This window comes from Ixodes scapularis, unplaced genomic scaffold (assembly GCF_016920785.2).
Source record: "Ixodes scapularis isolate PalLabHiFi unplaced genomic scaffold, ASM1692078v2 PGA_scaffold7__128_contigs__length_106722199, whole genome shotgun sequence".
Classification (NCBI taxonomy): Eukaryota; Metazoa; Arthropoda; class Arachnida; order Ixodida; family Ixodidae; genus Ixodes; species Ixodes scapularis.
In genome coordinates this window covers 6,167,822-6,192,320 of record NW_024609882.1, presented here as the reverse complement: position 1 = coordinate 6,192,320, position 24,499 = coordinate 6,167,822, and the positions used below count along the sequence as shown (strand labels likewise).

Genomic DNA, 24,499 nt, shown 5'->3' with positions numbered 1-24,499 from the left:
CTACACGGCACCCCGAATTACGTCACTAGGAGGGGATCATGTGTGACCCTGAAGGCTGGGAGTGAGCTGAGGGGTGCCAGAAATGTGAATATTTATCTTTTTTTTACGCAACAACTAGGACACGCAGGCGAAATTGGTTTTCTGTTCTTTACTTCAGAAGTGTCAGAGGGCAACTTGCACAAACTTTGACTGAAGTTTGGAAATCATTGCACTCCCCTTTAAGTTGTAAATTTTGAAGGTGCCAGGTACAGCTAGATAACAGGCTCACTAGCTTTCGTTGTCGTCATTGCTAAGAGACCGTACGGTTACGGATCGTATGCCCCTGGCAGCCTGTGACATTATACTGGAAGAGGGGAACAAAAAAAGGCTGGTGCTTGTGTGGAGTGCATAGCTGACGTGACAACGTCCTGTGCAGCTGACCTTCATGATTGGCTGGAAGGAGTCAAGGCAGTACCCCAACGTCATGGTGTTCTACATCAACCTGTGCCTGCTGCTCATGTGCGTTGGCTGGCTGGCACAGTTTGTGCCCGGGGCTCGCGAGGACATCACCTGCCGGAGGGACGGGACTCTGCGGAGCGGCGAGCCCAGGTGCCTTGCTGCCAACTTTCTTCCCAACATCTCGCTCCATTCATTCTTTTTCTCCGCAAAAACGACGAGGGAAGACGCGGATGCCCAAGCTATAACACTGCTTGTAGATGTTCAGGTTTCAGTTTTTATTTAACGGGGACTGCAATGTGTTGCGTGTCGAGCAGAGTCTCGTAAAACGTTGCTCATTTTGAAAGCGAAGTCTCGATGTGCGCTCATTCTAGACTTCAGGGTGGGGCCTGAAGTAGGAAGGTGCATGGTTGTTTTGATCTGCTCAGTGTTTGCGTAGCCCTTGTAGGTTCGGTGTAAGGTTTGCTAAACTGCTTCTGTAGGTTTAGCTTCTTTTTCTTTTTATAAATATAGCTTTTACACAAAGGGGGTAGTGACAAATGCTTAAAGCTGTATGTCACTAAATTTAGTGTTCAGACAAGAGATGGGTATGTTTGCATAATTCACTTATTAACTCTGCATAATTAACATGTAATTGATTAGCATAGTTAATTTTGCATAACTGTCCTTCACAGCATTGGCAGTTCCCCTAACTTTGCTGCATTTCTTCTCTTCTGCAAGTTGCTCGGATCCCTGTCCGTATAACAAACTGTCTTACGCTACAACCGAGGTCAGTTAAACATTGTAAACCTCGCTTCTAAAGTACACAATGCTATGATCTGCCAGAAAAGGGCAACCATATGGGGAACCCTTCGTGTTATGACTGTCGAAGGCTGATCTCGTTCGAATCAAAATGATTAGTCGAAAAGAGACTGCTGCATGGAACTTCCACTGTTCTTCCTTGTCGACTTGAAAATCATTTGGACCTTGCAGTGTTTACAGCCGCGGCGTTTGGCTTAGTTGACCTCGGCCTCATTGCATGCAGCTCTGGCGAGAACCTGTCGTGCGTGGTGATCTTCTGCCTGGTGTACTACTTCCTGCTGGCGGCCCTGTGCTGGTTCGTGATGCTCACGTACGCCTGGGACCACCGCTTCCAGACGAGGGCCAGTGTGCCCAGAGAGTCCCTGGACGCAAAGGCGGCCTACTTCCACCTCATCGCCTGGTGCGTGCCCTTCGTGCTCACCATCACTGTCATGGCCCTGGGAAAGGCAAGTCACTCTCTCTGTGTTCCTGCACCTGTTGCAGTCTTGGTCTTCCAACGCTTCCGACGTGTGTCAGTTTAGTTTAGGCGAGATCGAGGGATAAAGAGGGGAGCAGAACGCGGCAAATCGGATGCTCTGATATCGGTGGTCCCGTCAGAAAGAATCTGAAAGAGAGCTACGGTAGAGCGGAGAAAGAAAGCAGACAATAGGTTAGGCATGTTCGTTTTGCTGCAATAAGTTGAAGTTGTTAGAGTGCTCGTCAACTTCTATTTAGTTGTATACAATGCGTGATGCCAGTAATTTCGTGAAAAATAAGGCTAAAAAAAAAAAAGAAATACTATATACAGACTTTGCAAGCGTTGTTTTCCTGCTTCAATGCGTATATCATAGCGTCGCCAGCAATATAGTTCCATCAGGACCACCGACGTCTGCGTCTGTGTCAGCCGTTCCAAAGTGGCCGAAATGCACTGGACCTTTTCCTCTAGATTATTACATTAACTCTATGGGTGAGGTGCCTGATATCCATCTGCGACTAGTGTCTTTCTTTTTCCTCTCGATATCTGCTCGATGACATTGCGATCCTGGGAGAATTGGATATGGCGATGCCTGCGCTGCAGTAGCCGGCTCTCTCGACATGGCTGCCGTGATGGGTTGATCAGAGAGATGGCCGAGGCCGGTAAAGCTTTTCAAAACTGGGAAGTGTTGCACTCTATCTCGGTGACACGATTGACGCCATGGAGAAACTTCAAGAACTTGGAGCTTGCTTTTTCTGTGACTTGAAAGTCACACACGGTGTACTAGTGCCGGGATCAAAATTACTTCTCTCATGAGCGCGAAGCTTGCCATTCTTCTGGCTTGTCGTCATCTTTTCACATCTTTTACAAGCTATACGGTAGCACTGTGCAATCCACATATAACGATGCTGAAAACCCCCGAAAATTCAACCGTTATAACCGATTATCGTTGTACCTGGACTAGAAACTGATTGTTTCAAGTCTACAAAGTCTAGAAACTGATTGTTATAAGCGGTACATTGTTATATAAGGTATCATTATAAGTGGATTCCACTGTATATGCGCTGATTGGAGTTTAAATTTGTTTATGGCAGCCCACGACCGTCTGGGGACAGAGAGGTGGTATTCAAACTGCGACTGACGCTACCAAGTCTGTGCACGGAAACTCAATAGCGTAATTATGAATGGTGCCTGGAACGCATCTTTAACTGATGTGTTTAATGCATCCAAAAAGGTGGTCCCTCGATTTCTGCCGGACGACGTCGTCAAAGTGTCACGCCGTTGCCAGTTGCGATCTTGGCGGCGTCACAGCAGCGACGGCGGATGTGGGGGACAGCTGTTCCGCTGCAGATTGCTCTCCATCTCCACAGTGCCAGAAGCTTCGGAAGCCGGGAGTTCAGACACCGCGAGGACGGCGACACTCGTGTTTGCCCAAGTTTTTTACCAGATCTACGACCAACTGCCAGGATAATGACATCCGACGGCATAACATTCCTGCTTTTTTTATGTAATTTGCTGCCATTTTGGGGCCACTTTCGATGCACGGGCAGAATGGGATGCTAAACACACCGGTCAGAGATCCGTTCCGCGCACCATGTAGCGTAATCAACAGAACTGCCAGTGACAATAACATTTTATTTGTCCGTTCCCGAGACCAGGTGCCCGTGCTACCTTGTGTTGTGTTGACGGCCTTTGTGGCGTCTGCTGGCTTGCCGCCTCTGGCAACTGCGTGCAGGTGGACGGGGACCCCGTTTCAGGCATCTGCTTTGTCACGTCCGCCAACCCCATTGTCCGGTCTGCGTTTGTGCTCTTGCCCGTCACCGTCGCCTTCTTTGTCGGTGGCTACTTTCTTGTCCGAGGTGCGTGTCTCTCTTCCTACTTCGTGCCGTGCACTCTTTCTGACCGTGTTCCCTTGTGCATGTTTTCTATCTTTTGCCAGTGTTCCCCACATCAGATTTTAGTTAGAAAGTTGTAGACTACCTTAGAATTATGAGGTCGTACGTTTGGCACCCGAGCTCTGTAGCAGACGGGTCGGTGGCGACCAAAGAGGCTAAATGAGGAACTGCCATAACGGAGGTGCCCTGCCAGCTTGCTAACGACAGAAGGTGCTCCAGGCTTCGGCCCCTCCTCCAGCTATTCTCTATATAGCCTTCTCGGTGGCAACCGGTCGTAGCTTGGTGTACCTTGTCCATTGAATGGGAAAACCAATCGCAAAAAATTGTCATCCACCTGTTTCGGGAAAAACAAACTTCAAATTTTGGATGAAGAGTGTAGACTGTAGTGCAAGTATGTTTTCAAAGCAGCTTTTAGAACTACCATATAGTGTGAGCAGCGTGTTTCGGTGCAGTAACAAATCGCAAAGCCCAATCTTTTTGTTTTGACTAGTCTTTATGTAGAGGTTTTTTGTATGCGCATAAATAGCATTAGTACGAGCTTGCATGAAGAAAAATACATATCAGAACCTCGCATAAAGAAGGGGGCAGCTCGAAAGAAGAAAAATAATGGCTGGTTTTCAGTTTATAGATGCCGCGAGAACTCTTTTGAAATTTATTTATTTCCTTCTTTCACCCCATTGTGCGCACATCTTGATATACATTCCAAGGTGTATGTTTCGTTGAGTCACTGTGGCTAAGCGTAGTTACGGGAGATCGGGAGTGAACCTAAAACCTGTGTTTTGGGTTACGATTGGAAGTGACTGTGATTGCTGGCTCTGACGAGGGTGCAGGAGGAAGCAATAAACTAGAGGCAGCTTTTTACCTTTCACTCTTACCAGGTTGCAGTATTCGATTGTTATTGATTGCTCAGGATTTGTTCAGTTTTGTTGAATACCTTTGATATTAGCTCTCATTAACACTCACTTTCTTGCTTTGTGTCTGTGCTTTCCAGTGGATTGTCATGTAAGTACCACCAATTGTCTGACTTGTGATCTTCTGACGTTCGTTTTGCATTAAAGTTGCTGGGTGGGTACAGGTTCGGAAGTACTGCCAGTACGTATTTTGCGACACATTGACACAACTGCTAGAAGACTACCAGGGTTTGTACAGCTGCTTGAAATCCTTTAATACCCGGGATTTCAATAAAAGCCGTTTAAGGGCCCTTAAATTTCCTTGAAACTTCCCACGCTCCTTGCATGCCTTGAAAATTTGAGAATGAACATAATTTTGTGAATCACGGCGGTTTGGGAAGTTTGCTCACGAAAAGCGTATCTGGAAGCATGGACTCCCGAGTGCAAACAGTCAAATAACATTACAAAAATAAAAGAGAAGGGTGCTCTTTCTGTAAACGTTGTTGATTTACATGAACGGGGATACATTTCGCTTCTCTTTATTCATCTGTGCCACGACGATGCGTTGAGTGGCGGTGCCTTGTAGCGTGCAACAATATTGTTGGAGAAAAGTGTTCGCCTGGTTGCCAACAACCAACATGGTGGCATACTTTCGTTTGCTGCTAGATGCATTGCCAACAGACTTTGGCCTATAGAAAATACATTGTTTATGCTTCTAAATGTGCCTGATCCGTGCACGGTGTGAGGCAGGGCTGTGGCCGGGCGTAGAGGTAATAATTAGGAACTTCATTGACGAGTTTAGAGGATTAGATGTTTACAGGGCTCGAGGCAAAGGCGGTCTGGTCCGCAAAGTGAAGTAAGCAGCAGGCACGGCATGAGAACACAGTTTGGAACACAGGGAGAGTTGTCTGGGAATGCGGAGGGCACATTCCCAGAGCGTCAAGCGAGAGGTAAAGGCTTGGGAAGGTATAGTGAGTGCAGAGAGCTGGTGTTCACATGGTTGGCATTGCGGTCTTGTGGTGTGCCGTGTTATGTTACTGGGCCCCATTGAGGGGCTCATGGTGGAGTCTATGCAACCCACAACAGAAGACATATCTGACAATTTTAATCAGGCTAGAATTGCATCTCACATTTTTCGTTGTGAAGCCGCCAACACTTGCGTGAATCGTCAACATGGTTGCGTCATGCAACATGCGCCCATTTTAAAGGGCGCTTCAATCTAATCCAAGGTGTCCCGTATCTTCACCATTTTTGCTTTGTGTTGCCTTGAAATTATGTCTTCTGATGCCCTTGAAATCGCTAAAAAAGTCCTTGAATTTTTTGCATAAAAAATTATGTGGAACCCTGGACTACTCTCTACTGTTAAGTCACTGTGTTTAATTAAGTAATATGTAGACGCACTGTTTACCAACAAGGCATGTGTTATCACCTTTCCGTGGAGCATGCTTATTGTCAATAATTGCAATCAACAGAGACTTCGAGATCAGAGATAACAACTTTATTCATTCTTTATTTTTTGTTCAAGAATTACTTTGCATTGCCTGGTGGCATTATTGCAAAAAAGTTACGGGCGTGGAAAAAAAAACAAAAAAACATTCTTCGGTTTCTTACCACACTTGTTTCTCTGACAGCTTGTTCCATTCTTAAATAGTCTTGACAATAAAAGAATTACCGTGAAGTTCTGAGAGAATGCTCGCCCCCGAGAGATTGCCTTCTCGTTTTTCTGGCTTAATATCTGTAACGTAAAAATTCCGAAACATCGCCCTCCCCCCGATTCCCGTCGAACGTCACGCGATATCCGATGGGAATCGCATCAAGCACGCAATTTGCTGTGCCAGCATGTCTGACAGGCGAGTTCATAGCGGGTTCCCATGTTTTTGTCCACGATCTGTGCGTGTGATACTGGCTCCCGTAACACGCGAGTTTTTCCTGTGTGTATGTTGCACCGTGAAATGTGAATCTGCTGCATCCACAATCTGCGATATCCGTTCTCGTGACATAAAGTTTGTAGCGCATTCTTGCGTTTTTGCCCGCGATCCGGATGCGCCATCTTGATTCTACTCAAGTTGGTCCCGCGTGTATACCAGATCATGAAATGCAACTGTGCTGCATTTGCGATCCGTGGTATTTGTTCCCGTAACATACTATTCTGTAGCAAATTTTTGCGTTTTTGTCCGCGATCTGCGCACGCAATATTGGTTCCTGTGGCAGGCAAGTTTGGAGCGGGTTTTCACATGTTTATTGCACCATAAAACATAAATCTGCTGCGTGCACGGTTTGTGGTATTTGTTCCCGTGAGATGCAAGTCTTGGCTAAAAGAATGCTAAAAAATTGCATTATTACTGTTGCAAATGTAACCACTAGTGATAAACCGATTCTGCCAAACTTCAGACTCGTTTGGCACATGCCAAACTTTTGAAGGAAAGTTCAGCAAAGATTCGGCAAAGAATAGGCAAAAATTAGGCGAACGTCTGCGCACATGTGAGAACGCAACGGGGCCATGGATTGCTAATGGACGCTGCACGACAGTGCAGTTACGGCGAGGTGCGGAGTAGGCGACATGGTAACTGTGTTTGTCAGTCTTTGTGAGTAAGTGTGGTTCTCTTCAATGTTTTCGGCGTCAAGAACAGAAGATCGACCAGAAATTGGCGCAAAAACGACGCAGTTCACTGCGCAAGTGACAAACAGTGCGGTACATTCGGGATAACATGATTTTCATTTTTAATAATTCCAGTGATGCATGAAGTAGTTGCAACATTGACTGACAAGTACTTTAAAGCACTCCTCGCCATTATAGCAATCCTATTTTTGGCTCATAAGTAGTTTGTGCCAAAACAAAATAATATTCCTCTTGGTATGTGAATGCAAAAGGAGACAAGGGACACACAAAAACACGTCAGACACGGACAGCGTTCAACTCTCAACAAGTTTATTCTCTCTTCTGGCGTGCATAGCCCGCCGAAAGAAAAGTAACACAAATTTCAATTTGTCTTATTTTGCGGTTTTCATTTTTCCGCATAAAACTAAACACAGAACTATCATGCTCGACGTTGCACATCCGACACCCCAAAATCTTCCCATCTTCCTAGACGTCTGCGTGCGTCCTAATGTCAGAAACCGGCATTTCCAAAGTTAAAAGTGAGACACTGTGAATATGGGACGCACACTTTCATGCAAAGCTGAAGTGACTCAAATCGAAAAATATGCATATTTAAAATAATATTGTTCTCTCGTCTGGTGAAGGCTCAGCAGCCGTTTCATTCATTCTCTCGCACGAAATGGTGTCTTACAGAGAAAGTATAGAACACAGTGTTAGCGCCTTTATTTCAACAATACATACTTGCAGGCTTGCACTGATGAGGCCTCAAACTGAAACTCAAGTATCATGACTGCACTCATTGCGCCCGCTACTACCCAACCTCTTTGTCACACCACTTCTGCAAAAAGTCACTTTGAAAATACATACCTTTAAACACACAAATGACACCGATACAATTATCTTGTAGAATATCACCTTATTTAGAAATAACTGTATCAAAATGTATTTAAAAAAAAAAAAAAGCTAAAATCTTTTTTTGCACAATAAAACAATATATTCACTTTTAGGTCTGGCAACAATGTATTTTTGCTGAATCTTTGCCAAATGTTTAGAAAAATTCGACAAAAATTAGGCCAAATCGAAAACTTTTGCTGAATCAAAAATTTGCTGCCGAATCCCAAGATTCGGCCCTGAAGTTTTCATTCGGCAAAAGTTTGGCCTATCCTAGTAACCACAAACGCTGGAATTGTTAAACTAACATTTTCATGACGAGTTCAAACATTGTTTGGGGGATAGAAAAACTTCTTTTTGCTCGTGCGTCTTTTAAATAAAAACTGGAATAATGAACATCATGAAAGGTCTTGATATGTGATATATCCTCGCAGCAACTTGCAATAAAGCTTTGCGTGCCATCCTTACGGTTGATTTTGAACGTGCCTCTTCTTTTGTAGAGTTCTACAAGCTGATAACCCTGAAAGTGAGCAACAGTGACGTGCTCAACGACAGAGTTCGCACCAAGATCCAAAGCATGATACTCAGGATCGGTATGTCCTTTTTTTCTGAGCCAAACGTGCTGTCAGCAATCTTTAAAGGAGCGATGCAACAATTTTTGTACTTTGCGCAAATACCGCTTAAAACCGATCCCTAACGTTAATGACTTATGAAACACGCGTTCGTTTTTCACCCCACGCAATAGAAGTCCCAGAAAAAAATTAAAGACAAACGAGCAGCGTTCACCCCCTCAACTCGCAGCTAGTACAAGCGGCCACGTGATCTGAAGCCGATTATATGCCGCCAGTGTTGATCATAGCCACGCGCTGGGGTTGGCAAAGCGCAGGACACGCGCTGAGTTCCAGACATTGTTATGGCTCGGCTGTTGTCGTCGTTGCAGCGATTGGACACGGGTCACTACCCGAGGTAGCGATTATCACGAGCCCAAGTCGAGTGCCCACGCAATGCTCGGGACCAATCTATGAACCGCATTCAAACATCGTCACTTGGGTGTACTGCGATCCCCACGGTACGTCACCAAATTTTTCGAAGGAGAGATTGAATGAAAGTGATCGCTTTTGTCCTTGAAATTACACCGCAACAAAGGAGTTTCTTGGCCAGTGGCGTTGCGTGCGAGTATCCTTGAGTCCCAGGTGTGCCAGTAAGCTCGTGTCAAGTGAAAAACATTTCAATTGAATATCGTTGCACAGCTCCTTTAATGATGGCTGCCCCTTGAATGCGCCATTGTATCTCAGCATGGCGGACCTAGCTACAGCGTAGATTTTTTAGCATTTTGGATATGGTGATTTGGCACATCATAATGGTCGAAGTTAAATGTACCTTTTCAATAATTTTATATGCAAAGATAGTGCCTTTTCCCACCAAATCTATTTTCTGTCCACGTGCAAAGCGCAAAATCAATTGTTGTGACTTCAGAAACCAGATGAAAGACAGGATGAGCCAAGTCAAATTTCTGTCTTTCTGAAGAAACAATTACGGCATATTATTGCTGTGGAATCATCAACATAAAGCTGCAAAGTTAGCTTTATTTCTTTTTCTATTTTATTTGTATTGATGGGTGCAGACTATTCTTTTTTCTTTAATATTTACCCTTTTCTAATTTTGGTTCTTATTTCAGTTTGATACATAATGTGTGGAATGAGTTTTAAGTCTAATATGAGTGGACTAACATTGAGGTCTGAGTAGCTTCCATATTACTTACCTTACATGGCTTATCTATTCTTCATTTCAAGGTAACTTGGCAAACAGTGGAAGCTATGACTCCACCTAGCTAATCACTGAGCCGGAAGGAGGCACGTTGGAATGTGGTATTGAAGTGCACTCCCCCCTGTGGAGAGTTGTCACCCACTTCACCCCATTTCTTTGATTGACTCGTAGGGGGCATTGCATCTGCCCTTTGCCAGGTTATGCTGGAACGGAGTGAAGTATGCAGAGCAGAGGGGTTTGGGCATTACTATGGTTTGTTTCACTTTATATGCGAACAAAGCCCAAGCTCCGAACACTGGCCCCAAATGATGCTAGCACTGCACGAGGTCGCGTGCTTGGCAGGAATGCTGGAACCTGAAGCTCACTCTTGTAGTTTCATCTACAGTTGGACTTAAGGGGGAACGAAGTATAGTTTTAGCCGAGTGGTCTACGGTTCAAGGTGGGGTAACTGGATGCTTTTACTCCAAATCACCCTGACGCTGACAGGGCACGTGCGTAAGTGTCCTCACATGACTTTTAACACGATAGCTTTAAAGAGCTTGTGTCTCAGAAAAGCCGGCGTCGGCGACATGATGCTAAAACCCTGGTTGGTTGATAGGGTCAAGGCCTATCAACCAACCAGGGCCATAGGGCCGCATGGCCTCGCGCAGGAATTTCTAACAACCCACAATGCTCACGTGAAATGTGACGTCTTGTGTGGAATGAAAGTGATTAACAAACATGACATGTAATGCAAATTAAAGGTCGCAGCATGTCTCAAATGATTTCACCCTATATAGTAATTCTTTTGCCTCAAAGAAAAATTTTAAGAATTTTAGACGGGATTCGAACCCACGACCTTTTGGTTGCGAGCCAGACACGCTTCTGACTAGGCCACACAGAGATGCTTGCACGGCTTGGGAGTGAGCGGGTGCTTATGTGCTTATCTGTTTAGCTATCGCATTCCACTCTTATAGGCGAAGCTGAAGCGTCCTCCAATTCTTTTTATGTCTGCCAGGTCTGTTTGTTGTCACCATGGTGCTTTTAGTGTCGTGCACCTTCGTCTGCCACATCTACGAGTTCAAGAGCCAGCCAGTGTGGACGGAGAGCCTCCGAAACTATGTGGCGTGAGTTTGGAATGTTTTCGCTGCTCCCTCCTTTCCCTCACTTTGGGTGCACGGTTCTCCGGGGGTCCGATTTCGGTCACCATGGGAGCGAGATCTAATTTGTCTCTCGTAGAGCGAGCGAAGATACCATTTCCCTGCAACAAATGACACTTTGAAACAAGCATTTATTTGCACTATGTTCTATTAAACACAAGGTTTTATTACTAACCATATCTCAATAAACATTTAAAAAACTACCTAATAGATATACTCCTAAGTTTTATAATGTACCTTGGTGTGATGTTCCATTAAAGATATTGAACATAGTTTTATATTCTTTAGGGTTATGACCTACGACGCTATTCAGTCGTGGCAGAATGTCTTTTTTTTTGTAGCATTCAAATTTTTTTGTTGGAAATAGTTTTATCTAGAGCAATAGTTCTCAAACATCGATGTTTCGTGGACCCCTTGTGGATCAGCCGGGTTGATGGAAGACCCCGTTCGTAGCAGAGGGAGGGGAAAGGTATAGGTTAAATATGATAATGATTTAATAAATGAACATGACTAAGGGCTAGTGTGAAGTAGACTTCTCTTATTGACATACATACGAGTAAATTCGCCCGAAAGCTGAAACATTTCTCGATCTAAAAAAAGACAGCTTTTATTGCTGGGTTTTACTGATGAGGCAGGGCTTCGCGGACCCCTAGAATGACTTTGCTGACCCCAAAGGGTCTGCGGACCCCCATTTGAGAACCACTCATCTAGAGAGATGTGAACATGTTAATCGGCACTAATGGCTCCTTCCTGAATCTCCTGTGAGATAGTATTTAAGTAGGATATTTTGGAACAGTTCCACTAGACTTTGTCGCCTCATTTCCTAACTTGTTTGATAAGTCATAGCTTTTGCTTGCGTATACAGCGTCGAACAAAGATGGCATCTTTGAATGTTGTTTTCATTTCACTGGTAAAGTCAGTAAAAGAGTTTTTGATTGTAATATATTAAAAGAAGTACCGGTACCTGACTCAAACTTAATAAGGAGCACTCAAGTTAGCAGATAATCTAAATACATTGCCTTTCTCTAAAGAAATATGCTGATAAAGTAAGATATTATCAAAAAATGGATGCTTTTTATGCTCGAGGCGAGAAGTAATATAAGCTTCTGTTATATTTGTAATGGTACTTGGCATAAAACAAAAAGTGGGTAAGTTTTACAGAAATATTTATGTATGTTAACACACCCTTATAAAAGCTGAAGCATAATGCAAAAATTAATTACGGAGGTATATCAATATTTTTTCTTTGAAATTAATGCAACAAAAGTGACGAGTTGCGAGATAGACAGGCCCCCCCATTTTTTTTTTCAAACTGGGCTCCGGTTACTCTTGATTTGGCCCCGCCGACAGCATGACATTCTTGCGATGTCATTTCTTGCCATTTCGGGACACTTTGGATGCACGGGCAGAACAGGACGCTATAGACACAAGAGTGGGACACACAATCTAAGCACTCTACTTGGCAGAGTCCTTTGGTTGCATCCAATGCCCCCGGAAGCAAGAAATCCCCCTCCCCGGGTTTTTTCCTCAGCGTTGTGGCGTCGGGTGTTGCAGCTGCCGTGCCAATGTGGGTGCGGCCCAGCGGTTCCTGCCGGAGGAACCCCAGAGCTGCGACCCCGGCTCTCGGCCCAGCCTCGCGATGCTCCAGCTCCACCTGGTGGCCTTTCTGGGAGCCTGCGTTGCACTGTCTTCCTGGGTGCTCACCGCCGCCACCGCCGCCACCTGGAAACGCTTCTGGTGCAGGTACGGGGCTTCCACCACGCTCCGTTTCACTCCGAGTTCGACCGCAGCCAACGACACGATCTGATGAAGTTGGTTCAGTGGCGTGGAAAGTGCACCCTTGCGGAGCTCTCCGTCCTTGTGCACTTGCCATCCCCGGCAAAACCTATTTCGTGGAGTGAATGCGGCGTGATCCTGCGCTTTTTCATGCACGTGATGGGTTGAGCCAGTGATAGCAGACGCACAAAGACGACGAGCTCGGTGACGATGCGCTTCTGGCACTGCTCGATTGGTTCCATCGGATCGTAGCATTGGCTGCAGTCGTACTTAACGTGAAACGGAGTTTAGCTGCGCTCGTAGTTCTTCCAGTGACGAGCAAAGGCCTCTAGAAAGATTCACGACGCACGGGACAGTGTTCTGCAATGCAGAAAGGCGGCAAAATGAGAAACGAACGGAAAAGGATGTGCCTGGATCGTGCACTATCCGACGGGGAGTGGGCCGCACTGCGGAGAAACGGAGGTGCATCTCCAGCGTCGTACGAAGGCCGAATGGCGCCCTGCGCGAAAAGCGTCGTTCGTACTTTTTGGGTCGATGACAATGTGCAAAACAGTTGCTCCTCGGGGGGCTCGAGGTACGAAGCGAAAAACACAGACAAACGTTTGCTTTCGTACCGCTGTGCCGTACGGGTCAAATTCCTCAGCGGCGGCGGAGACGTCCGTTGCCCTTTCGAGGCGGACTAACTTCCCGCTGGCCGAACGCAGCATCCGTCCTACATTCTATGACAAGTTCCGTTTTGTTTGCTCGTATCTCCCTGCCAAACAATTTTGATTCCTCTCTGCCTTGACTCCGGCCAACGTTACTAAAACACTCAGTTGGGAAACTCGCCTTTAACCCTTTGTGGTCATCTGTCGGGCGAGGCCCGACACAGGAGAAATGCGCTTCCGGTCAGGAGTCGGGCGTCGCCCGACACGCATTCCCGCGTCCTTTTAAACATGCTCCTTCGCTCTCTTTGCTGGATTGGTGGCGCCATCTCTTGGAAAACACTTCAATCACATCACTCTTGAAAGGGTTTGAGTTTCTTCTTATGGAGGGCACAACTAGTCCTAAAAAAAAAAAAGAGACATGTTCTATGTTGTATGTTTTTTTGCGCAACGGAAGAGTGCGCAAATTTCAACTTCGGTGGCACAACGGTTAGAGCCACGTTCCAGCCACGCTCGTTTTATGTAACTCTCTGCGTGATGTAATTGAAAGTGATGACGATTTCAGTGAAGAGGACGACTATATCGTTCCATCAGATGATGGGGAGGCGACCTCTGTGACTTGAGTGAAAGTAGTGATGAATATGAAACGACTGCGCAAGACAGCAGCCGCGGAGCCGCTCTGCCACAAACATCGTTCCAGAGTTTGTACACAAACAATCTCCCGGACTTTTCTGTTTTTACATTCAGTGTGAGACGTTACCTTAGTATGCCGAAATAATTTTACTTTTCCGGGGCTTATGCATCCAAAATAATTCCTGACCAGATTGACCAGTCGGTCAGAGTATCTGACCGCAAAGGTAAAGTCCAGATTGCTCGCATCCACGGAGAGCGAACTAGATATGATTACAGTGCCACCCTTGAACGGCGAGTCGAAACACGGAAGTTGCTTTATATAGCTACTGCAAGATGGCCCTGCGAGATGGCGCCACCGGCCCATGTACGACTCAACCGATCCGGCACGTCCGGCCATGCAATTCCCGGTGTGGCCGCTGCAGAAGAAATGGCGGCGTTGCGATCGCGTCTAGTTCAGTTCTTGAGTACGGGTCGGAGCTGCTTTTTCAAAACATGCTGCTGTGGCAGTTTCCCACCTGAGTTGTTCTAGTAAAGTTGACTCCGGCCCAGCCGGCGTAGCCTATGAGTGCGACTCATCGGACGGTTCCGCAGTGCTCTCGCTTGCACGGCCAAAGCACTTTTAAAGGTAATGAGCTGCACTTGCTGCTTTCGAAGAAGCTCGCGCCATGTCGTACCCATCGTGCTGACGGGTTAAGGCCCGTTCACACACTCGCGCTTTCTTTGGAAGGATCTCTTGCGCTCTCTTACGACGAGAGAGAACAGACTGGCACACTGGTGCCATCTACGAGGTGACCCTGGAAATGGATTTCACTAGAGTGAAGGTTTGGCGGTATTTGTGAGATTGAATGTGTGTACTAGTATCTATGAGCAATAGTCATTTGTAACACTAGCTTCGTTCTTCGTTCGATTTACCTGTGCCTCCGGTGCAGGTAAATCGAACCGGTGCAGAAAAGTGTAGGGCGGTGTACTTTCGTTTGTATCTCAAATCATATACCGGAAGTACAGTGCCCTACACCTTTCTGCACCGGTGCAGGTAAATCGAAGGAAGCTACTGCCAAAAGCTTTTGAAAAAAAAAAGATGCACAAAAAAATAAAAAAGAATTTCCAGAAACTGGTGAGTGTTACCCAATAGATGGCATCTTTTCTTGGTTGTCACGAATTCTAAGTGATTTTTAGGTAGACGGTCGTACCGATGAATTACCCAAGACTGGGGCATGAAAACTAGCAGCAACAACTGTGGAAGAGGTCGTAACCAGTCGCGAACCATACCTTAAAAGTGACCCCGGAGCGCCGCGTTTCCGGAGACCCTCACCCCCCCCTGCCTTGCAGGACGATCCTGCGCCGGCCATTGGACGAGCCGGTCAAGCTGCAGCGCCACAAGCTGATCGCCGAGGCTTTTGCGAGACGCAACGAGCTCAACCGGGGCCAGGGCTCCGTCAGCTTCCACGGCGCTCACGACGACCCTGTTGGTGGGTTGGCTTCCATGGGTTCGGCGAGGTGCAGGGGCACTTTCCAAGTCGAGAGGATTTTTCGTACTAGTTAGCGACGGCGCAGTTACATTCTTTGCAGCTTAATTTTGGTCGACCCGATCAACAGGGTAATTAGGTATAGGCATATTATTCATTCTTTTTTGGTCGGTTTGGGTCAAAGCGCAACTGTGTCGTCGGAAGGATCACCCCGGGCGGCGGGGGAAGACGGAGGCCTGACCAGGAATGAGGGAGTGTCGCAGGAATGTTGCTTTCACGGGTGTCTCGAGCGGGCGTCTGCCTAATTAAGGAGCCGGGACAATGGGATGCACTTCTACGGGTGGCTGCTGGATGGGGCTTCTTGGGTAGTAAACGGTGTTGAACATGTCGGCTTTGCTTTCATTGTATGAGCGGGCCGGGTTCGTGGGTGCGCCTATCTTCACGGCAGCTTCTTGTAATGACCGTCGAAGAAAACGTGGGGTCTTTGTGTGTTTTATTTTGGTTATCCGTTTGAGACGACAGCATGTTGTTGTTCTGCTTGTGTGCTTTTAGGACCAACCATCTACCAGAAAGAAAATCGCGTGGGAAACTGGGCGATTGGTTCGGACGATTGGGAGAGGGAACCTGACTCCGACTTTAAAACGGAGGGGCAAAGGATGAGAAGAGGCTTTTTGAGACAGATCGAGCTGGGTGGGGGTTAGGTCCCTTGTCGGGGGTTTGGAGGACGTAAAGTGTCGGGCGGCGACGTCTGGTCACGCCCACAACTGTGAACGTACTATGTTAAATAAATCTATCTAAGTTAAAGTCTTGTACCACCTGACTGAACTTCACTTCGCAACATGTTCGCCATCAGGCCCCTTGTTGCAAGTGGCCAAACATCATCTACATCAACGACCCCCCTTCGTAACTAGGGTTCTCCCCAGAAATGTCTGAGATGTGGACATCTGACGATTTCCAGTGTGTTTTGGAAGGAGGAGGTGGTGATTGCTGCAACTTCTGGTGTTTTCGCCACTTTCTTTGCTGCGCAACAGTGTTTTTGTTCACGGGGACTGTACAGTTCTGTCGCATAGTTCAGCGCAAGTCTGCCAAACGTGACAGTGTGGGGCATCGTGCATTTTCAAAATAAGCATTGTCTTGTCCGGTGAAGGCAAACTATAGAGGTGGGCTGGACGTAGAAGAGAGAGGCAGTCAGCGAGACTGGTGGGCAGCCAAACCACTTCCATGCACTCTGGGTAGACCTTCGCTGCTCAGCTGTAAGATTCAGCCGTCATGATTGTGGCTTTGTTGAGATGTTGGCAAAATTTGTGTACCTTCATTATTATGCGCAAACAGTTTTCTGGATTCTTATGGGCCCTGGAGGCCATCTTGTTCCATTGTTAGGGGTCTAGGGGTCCTCCTCCGACGTCAGTCCCGTTCGTCGTCCGTGCAGGCATGAACCTGGACGTCAACAGCGTGACGTCCCAGGACTTGTCGTCGACGTGGGCGGCGGCCCTGCCCAGCTTCCTGACCCGGAGGGGTGCTGTGGCAGGTGCGGGGGCACTGCCCGTGCGCCGATACTCCTCCACTTCCGGTACGTTCCTAATGCAGTTCTCGTGGACATCACCCTGGAAACCTTGCTCTGCGCAAATGTCTGTCCCCATCGCTACCTTGGTCTCTATTTTGCAAAGGCTCCGAACGCGAGCTTTAGACTGGTGGTTCTAAAATAAGGGTTCACGGACCCTTTGGGGTGCACGAAGGCCTTCTTGGGGTCTTCAAAGCCTTCCGCCGTCGGTCGAGCGGAGCAATAAAACTGTCTTTTTATTGATGCTGGTTGTTGCACAAAGCAAACGGAACAAACCATGCGCGCCGTGTGAGTGGGGTCGATTATTCTTCATTTCAGGGCTTTGAATGGTTCTCACACGTTTAGTTTCTTTCATTTACTCTTTTGTCACGGTGACCGTCGAATACCCCCCTCCCCGCCCCCCCCTCTCAACTGGTCGATGGGGTTCGCCGTCACTTCCGCCAATCTAGAAGGGTCGCAGAAGCAGTGGTTGAGAACCACCGTATTAGACTGTTACACAAGTGCTTGTATTTATATCGGAACCATATTTGAAAGCAATAAGCTTGCTCTCGCTGCATTTATAGAAATGTGAGCCAACCTCACCCTCGACTCCGAAATAGCTAAATTGATGCTTTCCATGCGCGTGTCACTAGCTCGTGCCGAGAGGACCGTAAAAACTAGTGATGGACCGAATCTGCCGAACTTCAGATTCGGCAAAGTTCGGCACATGCCGAACTTTTGAAGGAGAGTTTGTCAAAGATTCGGCGAATGTCTGAGCACACGTAAGAATGCGACGGGGCCATGGATTGGAAATGAATGCCGTGCGGTTGTGCGGTTACCATCGTACGGTATAGTACGACCAGCGGTTGCGGCAAGGTGTGGAGTAGACAACATGGTAACTGTGTGTTTGCGAGCCTTTGCAAGTGTGGTTTTCTTCACGTTTTTTCTACCTCGAAAAGAGATAATTTACCAGTAATTTACGCAGTCTGCTGCCCGAGTGACAAATGATGTGGTACGTTCTGGATGACGTGATTTTTATTTGACATTTCCAGTGATGCAACGAAGTAGTTGAAACATTGACTAACAATTACTTTAAAGCACTCCTTGCAATTAGAACAATCCTCTTTTCGGCTCGCAAGTAGTTTGTACCAAAACAAAATATTGCGTTTTAATTAGCGATATGTCGCGGTTTTCATGCATCTGCATAAAACTAAACACAGAACTATAGTTCTGTGTTTAGTTTTATGCATGCTCAACGTTGCGCATCCGACATTCCTAACTCTACCTATAACAAGTATGTAGCGCCCCCCTCCAGTCCGCCCTGGGCCGGTGCGCTCTTCCTTAGGCGACCTGGCAGCATCGGGCTCCCCCGGGCCCGCCATATCGACGCCCAGCTTAGCGCGGACGCCCTGTCGGCACGGACGCGGCGCGGGGCCTCAACCCCGGCTGTGTCCGTGCCGACAGGGCGTCCGCGCTAAGCGGGGCTTCGATATGGCGGGCGCGGGGGAGCCCGATGCTGCCAGGTCGCCTAAGGAAGAGCGCACCGGCCCAGGGCGGACTGGAGGGGGGCGAGATAACAATATTATTTACAATAATATTGTTATCTCTGCTGGTAAAGCCTCAGCAATCGTTGCATTCCTATTCGCGCACGAGACGGTGACTCATAGAAAGTAAGAACGCAGTGTTATTGCCTTTATTTTAACATAGTAGAAAACCCCAGAGACGAGGAGCTAAAAAGGACAAGCACTACACAGTTTCAGACCTGAGACAGTTCTGTTCTTGTCCTTTTTAGCTCCTTGTCTCTGGGTTTTTCTTCTCTGATTTGTCACCAGCTCACCTGCGTCTTCACTCTAATATCCTTTATTTTATCAATGTACACACACTTGCAGGTTTGGGCTGATGAGGCCTCAAAACAAAAACTCTTGTAGCGTGATTCGTGACCGCACTCGCTACTACCCAACCTCGTCGTCACGCCACTTCTGCAAAAAGTCACTGTAAATTTGCCAGTAAACACACAAAAATGGCACCGATACAATTATCTTGTGGAATATTGCCTTATCTAGTTATAAATGTGTCATTATGCATTACATGTTTTATTTAAGTTAAGAAAAACAAAACGTAAAACGTTTTTTTGCAAGAAAAAAATGAAATATCAATGTTAAGTCTGGCAACTATGCATTTTTGCCGAATCTTTAGAAATTTCGACAAAAGTTTGGCTTTGCCGAACTTGAAGAGTCGACGCCGAATTTTCGATTCGGCAAAAGTTTGGCCCATCACTAGTAAAAACGATCTGCTGAGAAAGGCATAAGCCACGGTTTAAGTGTAAGACCGACGGAAGTACAAAACATTCTACATTTTATCCCGCACTCTACTTTTAGCGTCGACCATTTGCTCGGAGCCGTCGTGTCACCGAGTACCAGCAGCTCTTGCTCTGTGCAGATGTGAGCCGGCAGCTGTCGATGAGCGTGCGCCGCCAGTCGCTGGACTCCCAGGCCAGCTACCACCAGCTGGCCGCGGAGAAGCAGTGGCTGCGGCACCAGCGCCGCAAGACGCGCCGCGAGCGTGAGCGCCCGGCAGGTCTCTGCCAGTCCCCTTTCCCGGTGCTGTCCCTGCGGCGCGGGAGCGACTCCTCCGCCCAGAGCCTGGCCGCCACGCTCCAGAGCATGCGGCCCCGCGCCCCCTTCGCCCCCAGGGCCTCCCTCGTGGCCAGGGCCACGAGCACTGGCGACCTGAACCCCGGCTCCGTCATCCCACACAACTACCTGTCGCTCGGACGGCCCCCCGTCAAGAGAGACCGGGTCCTCATTGACCCCCCGTTCACGCACGGCATGTCAGACGCAAGCGCGACCCGTGCGTCGACACGGCGCGCCGCGAGCACCGCAACCGACGTAGCGCCGTCTGCTAGCGCCGCTGCCCCAACAGCCAGTCCCAACGACACCTCCAATGCCCAAGGGGCACCCGCAGGTGGGATGCCGGGACTGGTAGGCCCCTTCGCCGCAGTACCCAACCCGTACGCGGCGTACATGGGCTACTTGAGCGCCCTGCGCATGCCTCCCGCGGACGTCCTGCCCTATGGCTACCCGCCCGCCTTCTACGGGGGCTTTCCCTTCTACCCGGGCGTGTTCCCCTACGGACAGGGCTTTGCCTCGTACCCGGACCTGGACCCCAGGCACACCCCGCTGATCCCGTTGCACCCGATGCCCGACAGCATGAGTGAGTCCGGCTTCGTGCCCATCGTCACGTCGGACTCGGAGTTCACGGACGTGGGGCTCCGCAGCCCGGAGCTGCTCTCGGCACGGCTCGCGGTCGAGGAGAGGCAAAGGCTCATCGCCGAGCTGGCCGCCATGTCCCCAAGGCCGCGCACCAGCCGGGAGACACAGACGGAGCAGGGGGCCGAGGCCGCCCCCACCCCCGGGACCTCCGCGGCCGAGCCGGCGACCGTCGAAGAGATCGAGATGCGAGAGATCAAGTCCGGGCAGTCACGTCGGTCGAACGTGTCGGCTGCGTCCAAGGCACGACTCTCGAAGTCTCCTCCGGTCCAGCAGACTTCGAGGGCTTCGAAGAACACCACCCCTTTGAAGAGGTTTGGCTCCGCGTCTCCTCCGAGCGGGTCTCCGGCGGTGCCGGCCCCTAGGGCGGTCTTGCGGACGACTCCGCAATCCCAAAGCGTTTCTCCACGATGCCAGGGCTCCTACCAGCCCCTCCCGTTGCACGTTTTCGGCAACGAGGTCGTCGACGACGTTTGTCCACCGAGCGACCTCGACGGTCACCAATGCGGTTCGGCTGCTGCTGGTGTCGAATGCAACGACCCGTGGCAGGCTCGACGGGCTGAACGCTGCTCCTGCCAGTGCTCGGCATTTGACCGGGACTTTTGCGGCCAGTCTGTCGCGCCGCACGCATACTCGCGTCCCAATGAGTATGTGCAGGGGACGCTCTCTCCCACCCATTTCCAGCAGCGTGCGTGCCCGGCGTCGGGCAGCACGGAGCCAAACACGATCGACTCAGTGTCGTGTCCTTCGAACTCGGACGGACCGCAGAGCTGCCACACATACCTGTTCGCTCCGGTGCCTTCGCCCGTGGATGCCGAAGGAGTTGACCGCCAGGGTTTTCCTACCAATGGGTTTGTGCAACTCGCCGAACAGTATCCTGGTGCTCAGCAGCTGGTGATGCAGCAAGGTCACCCGGCGTTTGGCAGCTGTTGCGAAGGGTCCCCCCATCAGCAACCCCTCATTGGCCACAGCTCCCCTCAGGGCCTCACCGATCACGGGTTTGTGTCTAGGTGACCGGGCTTCGAGTACCTTCGGAACAGTGACGCTCTTCACTTTGTGTTTTGTCCTTTCAATTGTCTTTTTCCGCCTTGGAATAAAAAGCTTATCATATTGCGAAAGGAAATTGCAAACTATATAGGATCATTTTTGTATTTGGAACAAGTTACGGGCAGACAGGGAACCAAAAATTATCGCACTTTTGCTTCTGCCTGGTGGCGTTGGCTTATTTCCAAATACAGGGTGTCGCCAAAGAAAATTTACACATTCTTTTTTACCGCAAAAATAAACTAAGCACCGCCGAACGCTCATTCTCCGTCCCATGGTAGAGCTAGAGGTCACAACCAGATTCCAAAGTTTCAGCCCGATCCAATAACTTAATAAAAAGTTATAAGTGATTATCTGAAAATTTCAATGGGAAGATGGAGCCCATTTTTGCCCGTTTTCGGTTTCTGGTGCCATAGAGCCCCATGTGTTTGAAAACTCCGTCGGCCGCCTTTTTTTCATTGAAATTTTCAGAAAATCACTTATAACTTTTGATTAAGTTATCGGATCAGGCTGAAACTTTGGCATCTGGCTGTGACCTCTAGCTCTACCTTCGGGCGGAGAATGAGCATTCGGCGATGCCTAGTTTATTTTTGCGGTAAAAAGGACCGTGTAAATTTTCTTTTGTGACACCCTGTACTTGCGCATGCACGAAAATTAAACTTCGGTTGAACTTGTGTCAAACTTTTTGTTAGAAGTTTGAAAAGGTCAAACTCAGACCTTGGCAGGTTCACAACATCCCTATATTCGGTGGCAGGTCTAGAGCTCGGGGGGGAAGCTCCTCCCATCTCTGGGTTAAGAGTTTAGGGGAGTCTCTCCCACCTCTTTCCACTCTAGCGGAGCAAATGCTGTAGAGAGGGTCGCCTCTTCTCCAGTGTTTGGTCTATACTAAAGTGGAAAGACGTGGGAGGAGTTTCTCCTAAACTCTTAAAAAAGCAGTGACATCCCTCTAAAAAAATCTTTTATATTTTTTGCTAGAAAATTTATAATGGTGTCAGGACACTAGCCACTCAATATTTTGCTGTAGATTAGCTTATTTTTCTAATGAAGAAAAAAACTGCATCTGCTCCAAAATCAATACATGAGCACGGAGAGTCATGGCCAACTAAATGTACTCGGGAGTAGGAGAGGGCTGCCGGACGTCAAAAGGCTATCGCTTTATACAGTTTTTGTTCCGTTACTCCGCTTTTCTGGTGTGTGAAGCGGACAATGACGACGATGACTGCATGCACTGTTTGCCGTGCGATTGTTTTGCTGTTGCTGTGCTTGAAAATAGATTGACCGCTACAGCAAACGACAGTTCCGAAGTAGCGATCTCACGTCCGTTGCAAGATTGTTCCATCGTGCACTGCCATCACATCGTCCAGCCCACAGTCAACATTACTAGATTACTTAAGTTGTGGAACTTCTGCTGAGGGGGTCACTTCTCCCGCCCGCCCCTCCCCCACTCACTTCAGGCCAATTTCCGTCTGAAGCGCCATCTCAATTTCCGTTTCAAAACTGTGTTCCACAGGGTACGGTAAAATGCCATTTAGACTATGTGCTTCGGAACATGCCTATTCTATAGAATACACTACATTTACCATAACAACATTCTGGCGCATTGAGGGACTGGAGGCTGGAGTAACTACAGGGTGATTCAAGGAGAGGCCAGGCTCTTTAAAATTGACAGCAAAATTCGGTTTCTAGGGCAACTCCGGTCCATACTTTTGATTTTGGGATTATGACTGTTTTTAGTACAGTCAGGCGTCCCTGAATTGCAAAGTGTAATTTCTTTTTCCCGTTATTGTGCGTAGTTTTAAAGATATCGACGTTTCAAAGTTTTGTTTGGGGTGCGGCCAACAAAGCCGAAACTAACCGCTCGAGGACCCGGCGACACTGGAAATCAGCCGCTAGTGAACATGACGTCAGGATCGTTCTCGTTCAACGAGTATGCAGGCCGAGCGGCACCTTCCTCTGTTGCGCTAGCTGTCTAAAGATAGGAGGTAAGCTGATTTTGTTTTAATTCTGTATACGTGGTAGTTATCCGGCATGTGTAGCAAGAGTGAGTGGGTATACCCAAAAGCTAGCGACTGGAAAACCCGTGAACTCGTTCGGTGCCGTACTCGGCGGCCGCCGCCGTGCGTGTGCTATGCCGTACTCGTCGCTTGTATACCCAAAACGCTAGCGACTGGAAAATGAGTGAACTCGTTCGGTGTCGTACTCGGCAGCTGTCGCCGTGCGTGCGGTCTTCCATACTCGTCGCTAGGCCTAAATTGTCATCGGGGCTCCGTGGATGGAGCTGCGTTCCTCCACGCCGCGCTGCCAGTGACGAACGTGCAGTACTGGGGGCCTTCTCGCTTTCGTGCTGCGAGTCAGTCCCAGACGCGAAGCTTTGAGGCTCTCCGGTGTGGACCGCAGCACCCGAACACACGTGTGCTGGGCTGTACACGTCTGTTTTTAGAGCACAGCTCTTAGGCGCCCGTTTCCGGCTTGAGCGGCGTCGCCGTCGGCGTAACCAAGGTCACATGACCCCCCAAGGTCACTTGACCCCTCCCAATCTCACGTGACCCCTTCCAAGGTCACGTGACCCCCCAAGGGGCACATGACCCCCCGAGGTCACGTGGCCCCCTCCCTCCAAGGTCAGGCGGCCCCCCCCCCCCGGAGCATATTAAAGAATGAGAGGTGGAGGAAGAGGGGTCTACCCTACCCTCAGTACCCTTTCCTCCTCCTCAAGTGCTGCACTCCAATTCGGCGTTACAGGGAGTTGTAAACGGGTTTCACTTTTCCGTTCTTTTTTCCTTGGGCGCGTAAAAGCCAAAGTCCGCTCGTCGAACAACATTCACCCGCATTTTCTCCAATTTCCGGTCCGTTGAAAACTTGTGAAAAAGCGCCTCCGGGTTACGCAGCGGGTTGTTTGAGCAGCCCACTGCTCAAACAACCCGCGCAGTTCGTGCCGACTTCCACCGCTTGGCATCGGGCGCTCGCGCGTGCGCGGAACGCTTCCCGGAAAAGGTCCATTGGAAAACCCTGGGAGGCCGCAGCGCCATTTGAATCCCCTGGTATCTGGTGGCTGTACTAAAATCAACATGGCGGCACAGTGAAACCAAAACCGAAACTGCACGGCAGCGCCATTATGGTTGGATGGATGGGCGGTAGCTTGCGCCACCTAGAGTTATAAATATATATATTCTAGCTTTTTTTTTGCCCGGTTGGCGCGTTGCTTTGCTAGGCTTCTGCTGCCTTGCGGCTGGTTTTCGCATTTCAGTGCTGGTTAATG

At 48.6% G+C, this 24,499-nt stretch overlaps 1 protein-coding gene across 1 annotated transcript in view; it reads left to right on the top strand.

Moving 5' to 3' along the window:
• LOC8035903 overlaps window positions 1-21,332 on the top strand; it is a 29,636-nt gene extending 8,304 nt beyond the window's left edge. The window contains exons 4-12 of the mRNA XM_040207883.3: window positions 416-588; window positions 1,460-1,682; window positions 3,426-3,549; window positions 8,466-8,558; window positions 10,730-10,838; window positions 12,426-12,614; window positions 15,254-15,393; window positions 16,820-16,960; window positions 19,370-21,332. Of these exons, the coding sequence (XP_040063817.1) occupies window positions 416-588; window positions 1,460-1,682; window positions 3,426-3,549; window positions 8,466-8,558; window positions 10,730-10,838; window positions 12,426-12,614; window positions 15,254-15,393; window positions 16,820-16,960; window positions 19,370-21,213 (3,036 nt within the window). The 3' untranslated portion in view covers window positions 21,214-21,332. The remainder of the gene's footprint in view (window positions 1-415; window positions 589-1,459; window positions 1,683-3,425; window positions 3,550-8,465; window positions 8,559-10,729; window positions 10,839-12,425; window positions 12,615-15,253; window positions 15,394-16,819; window positions 16,961-19,369) is intronic.
• The last annotated feature ends 3,167 nt before the right edge of the window (window positions 21,333-24,499 follow it).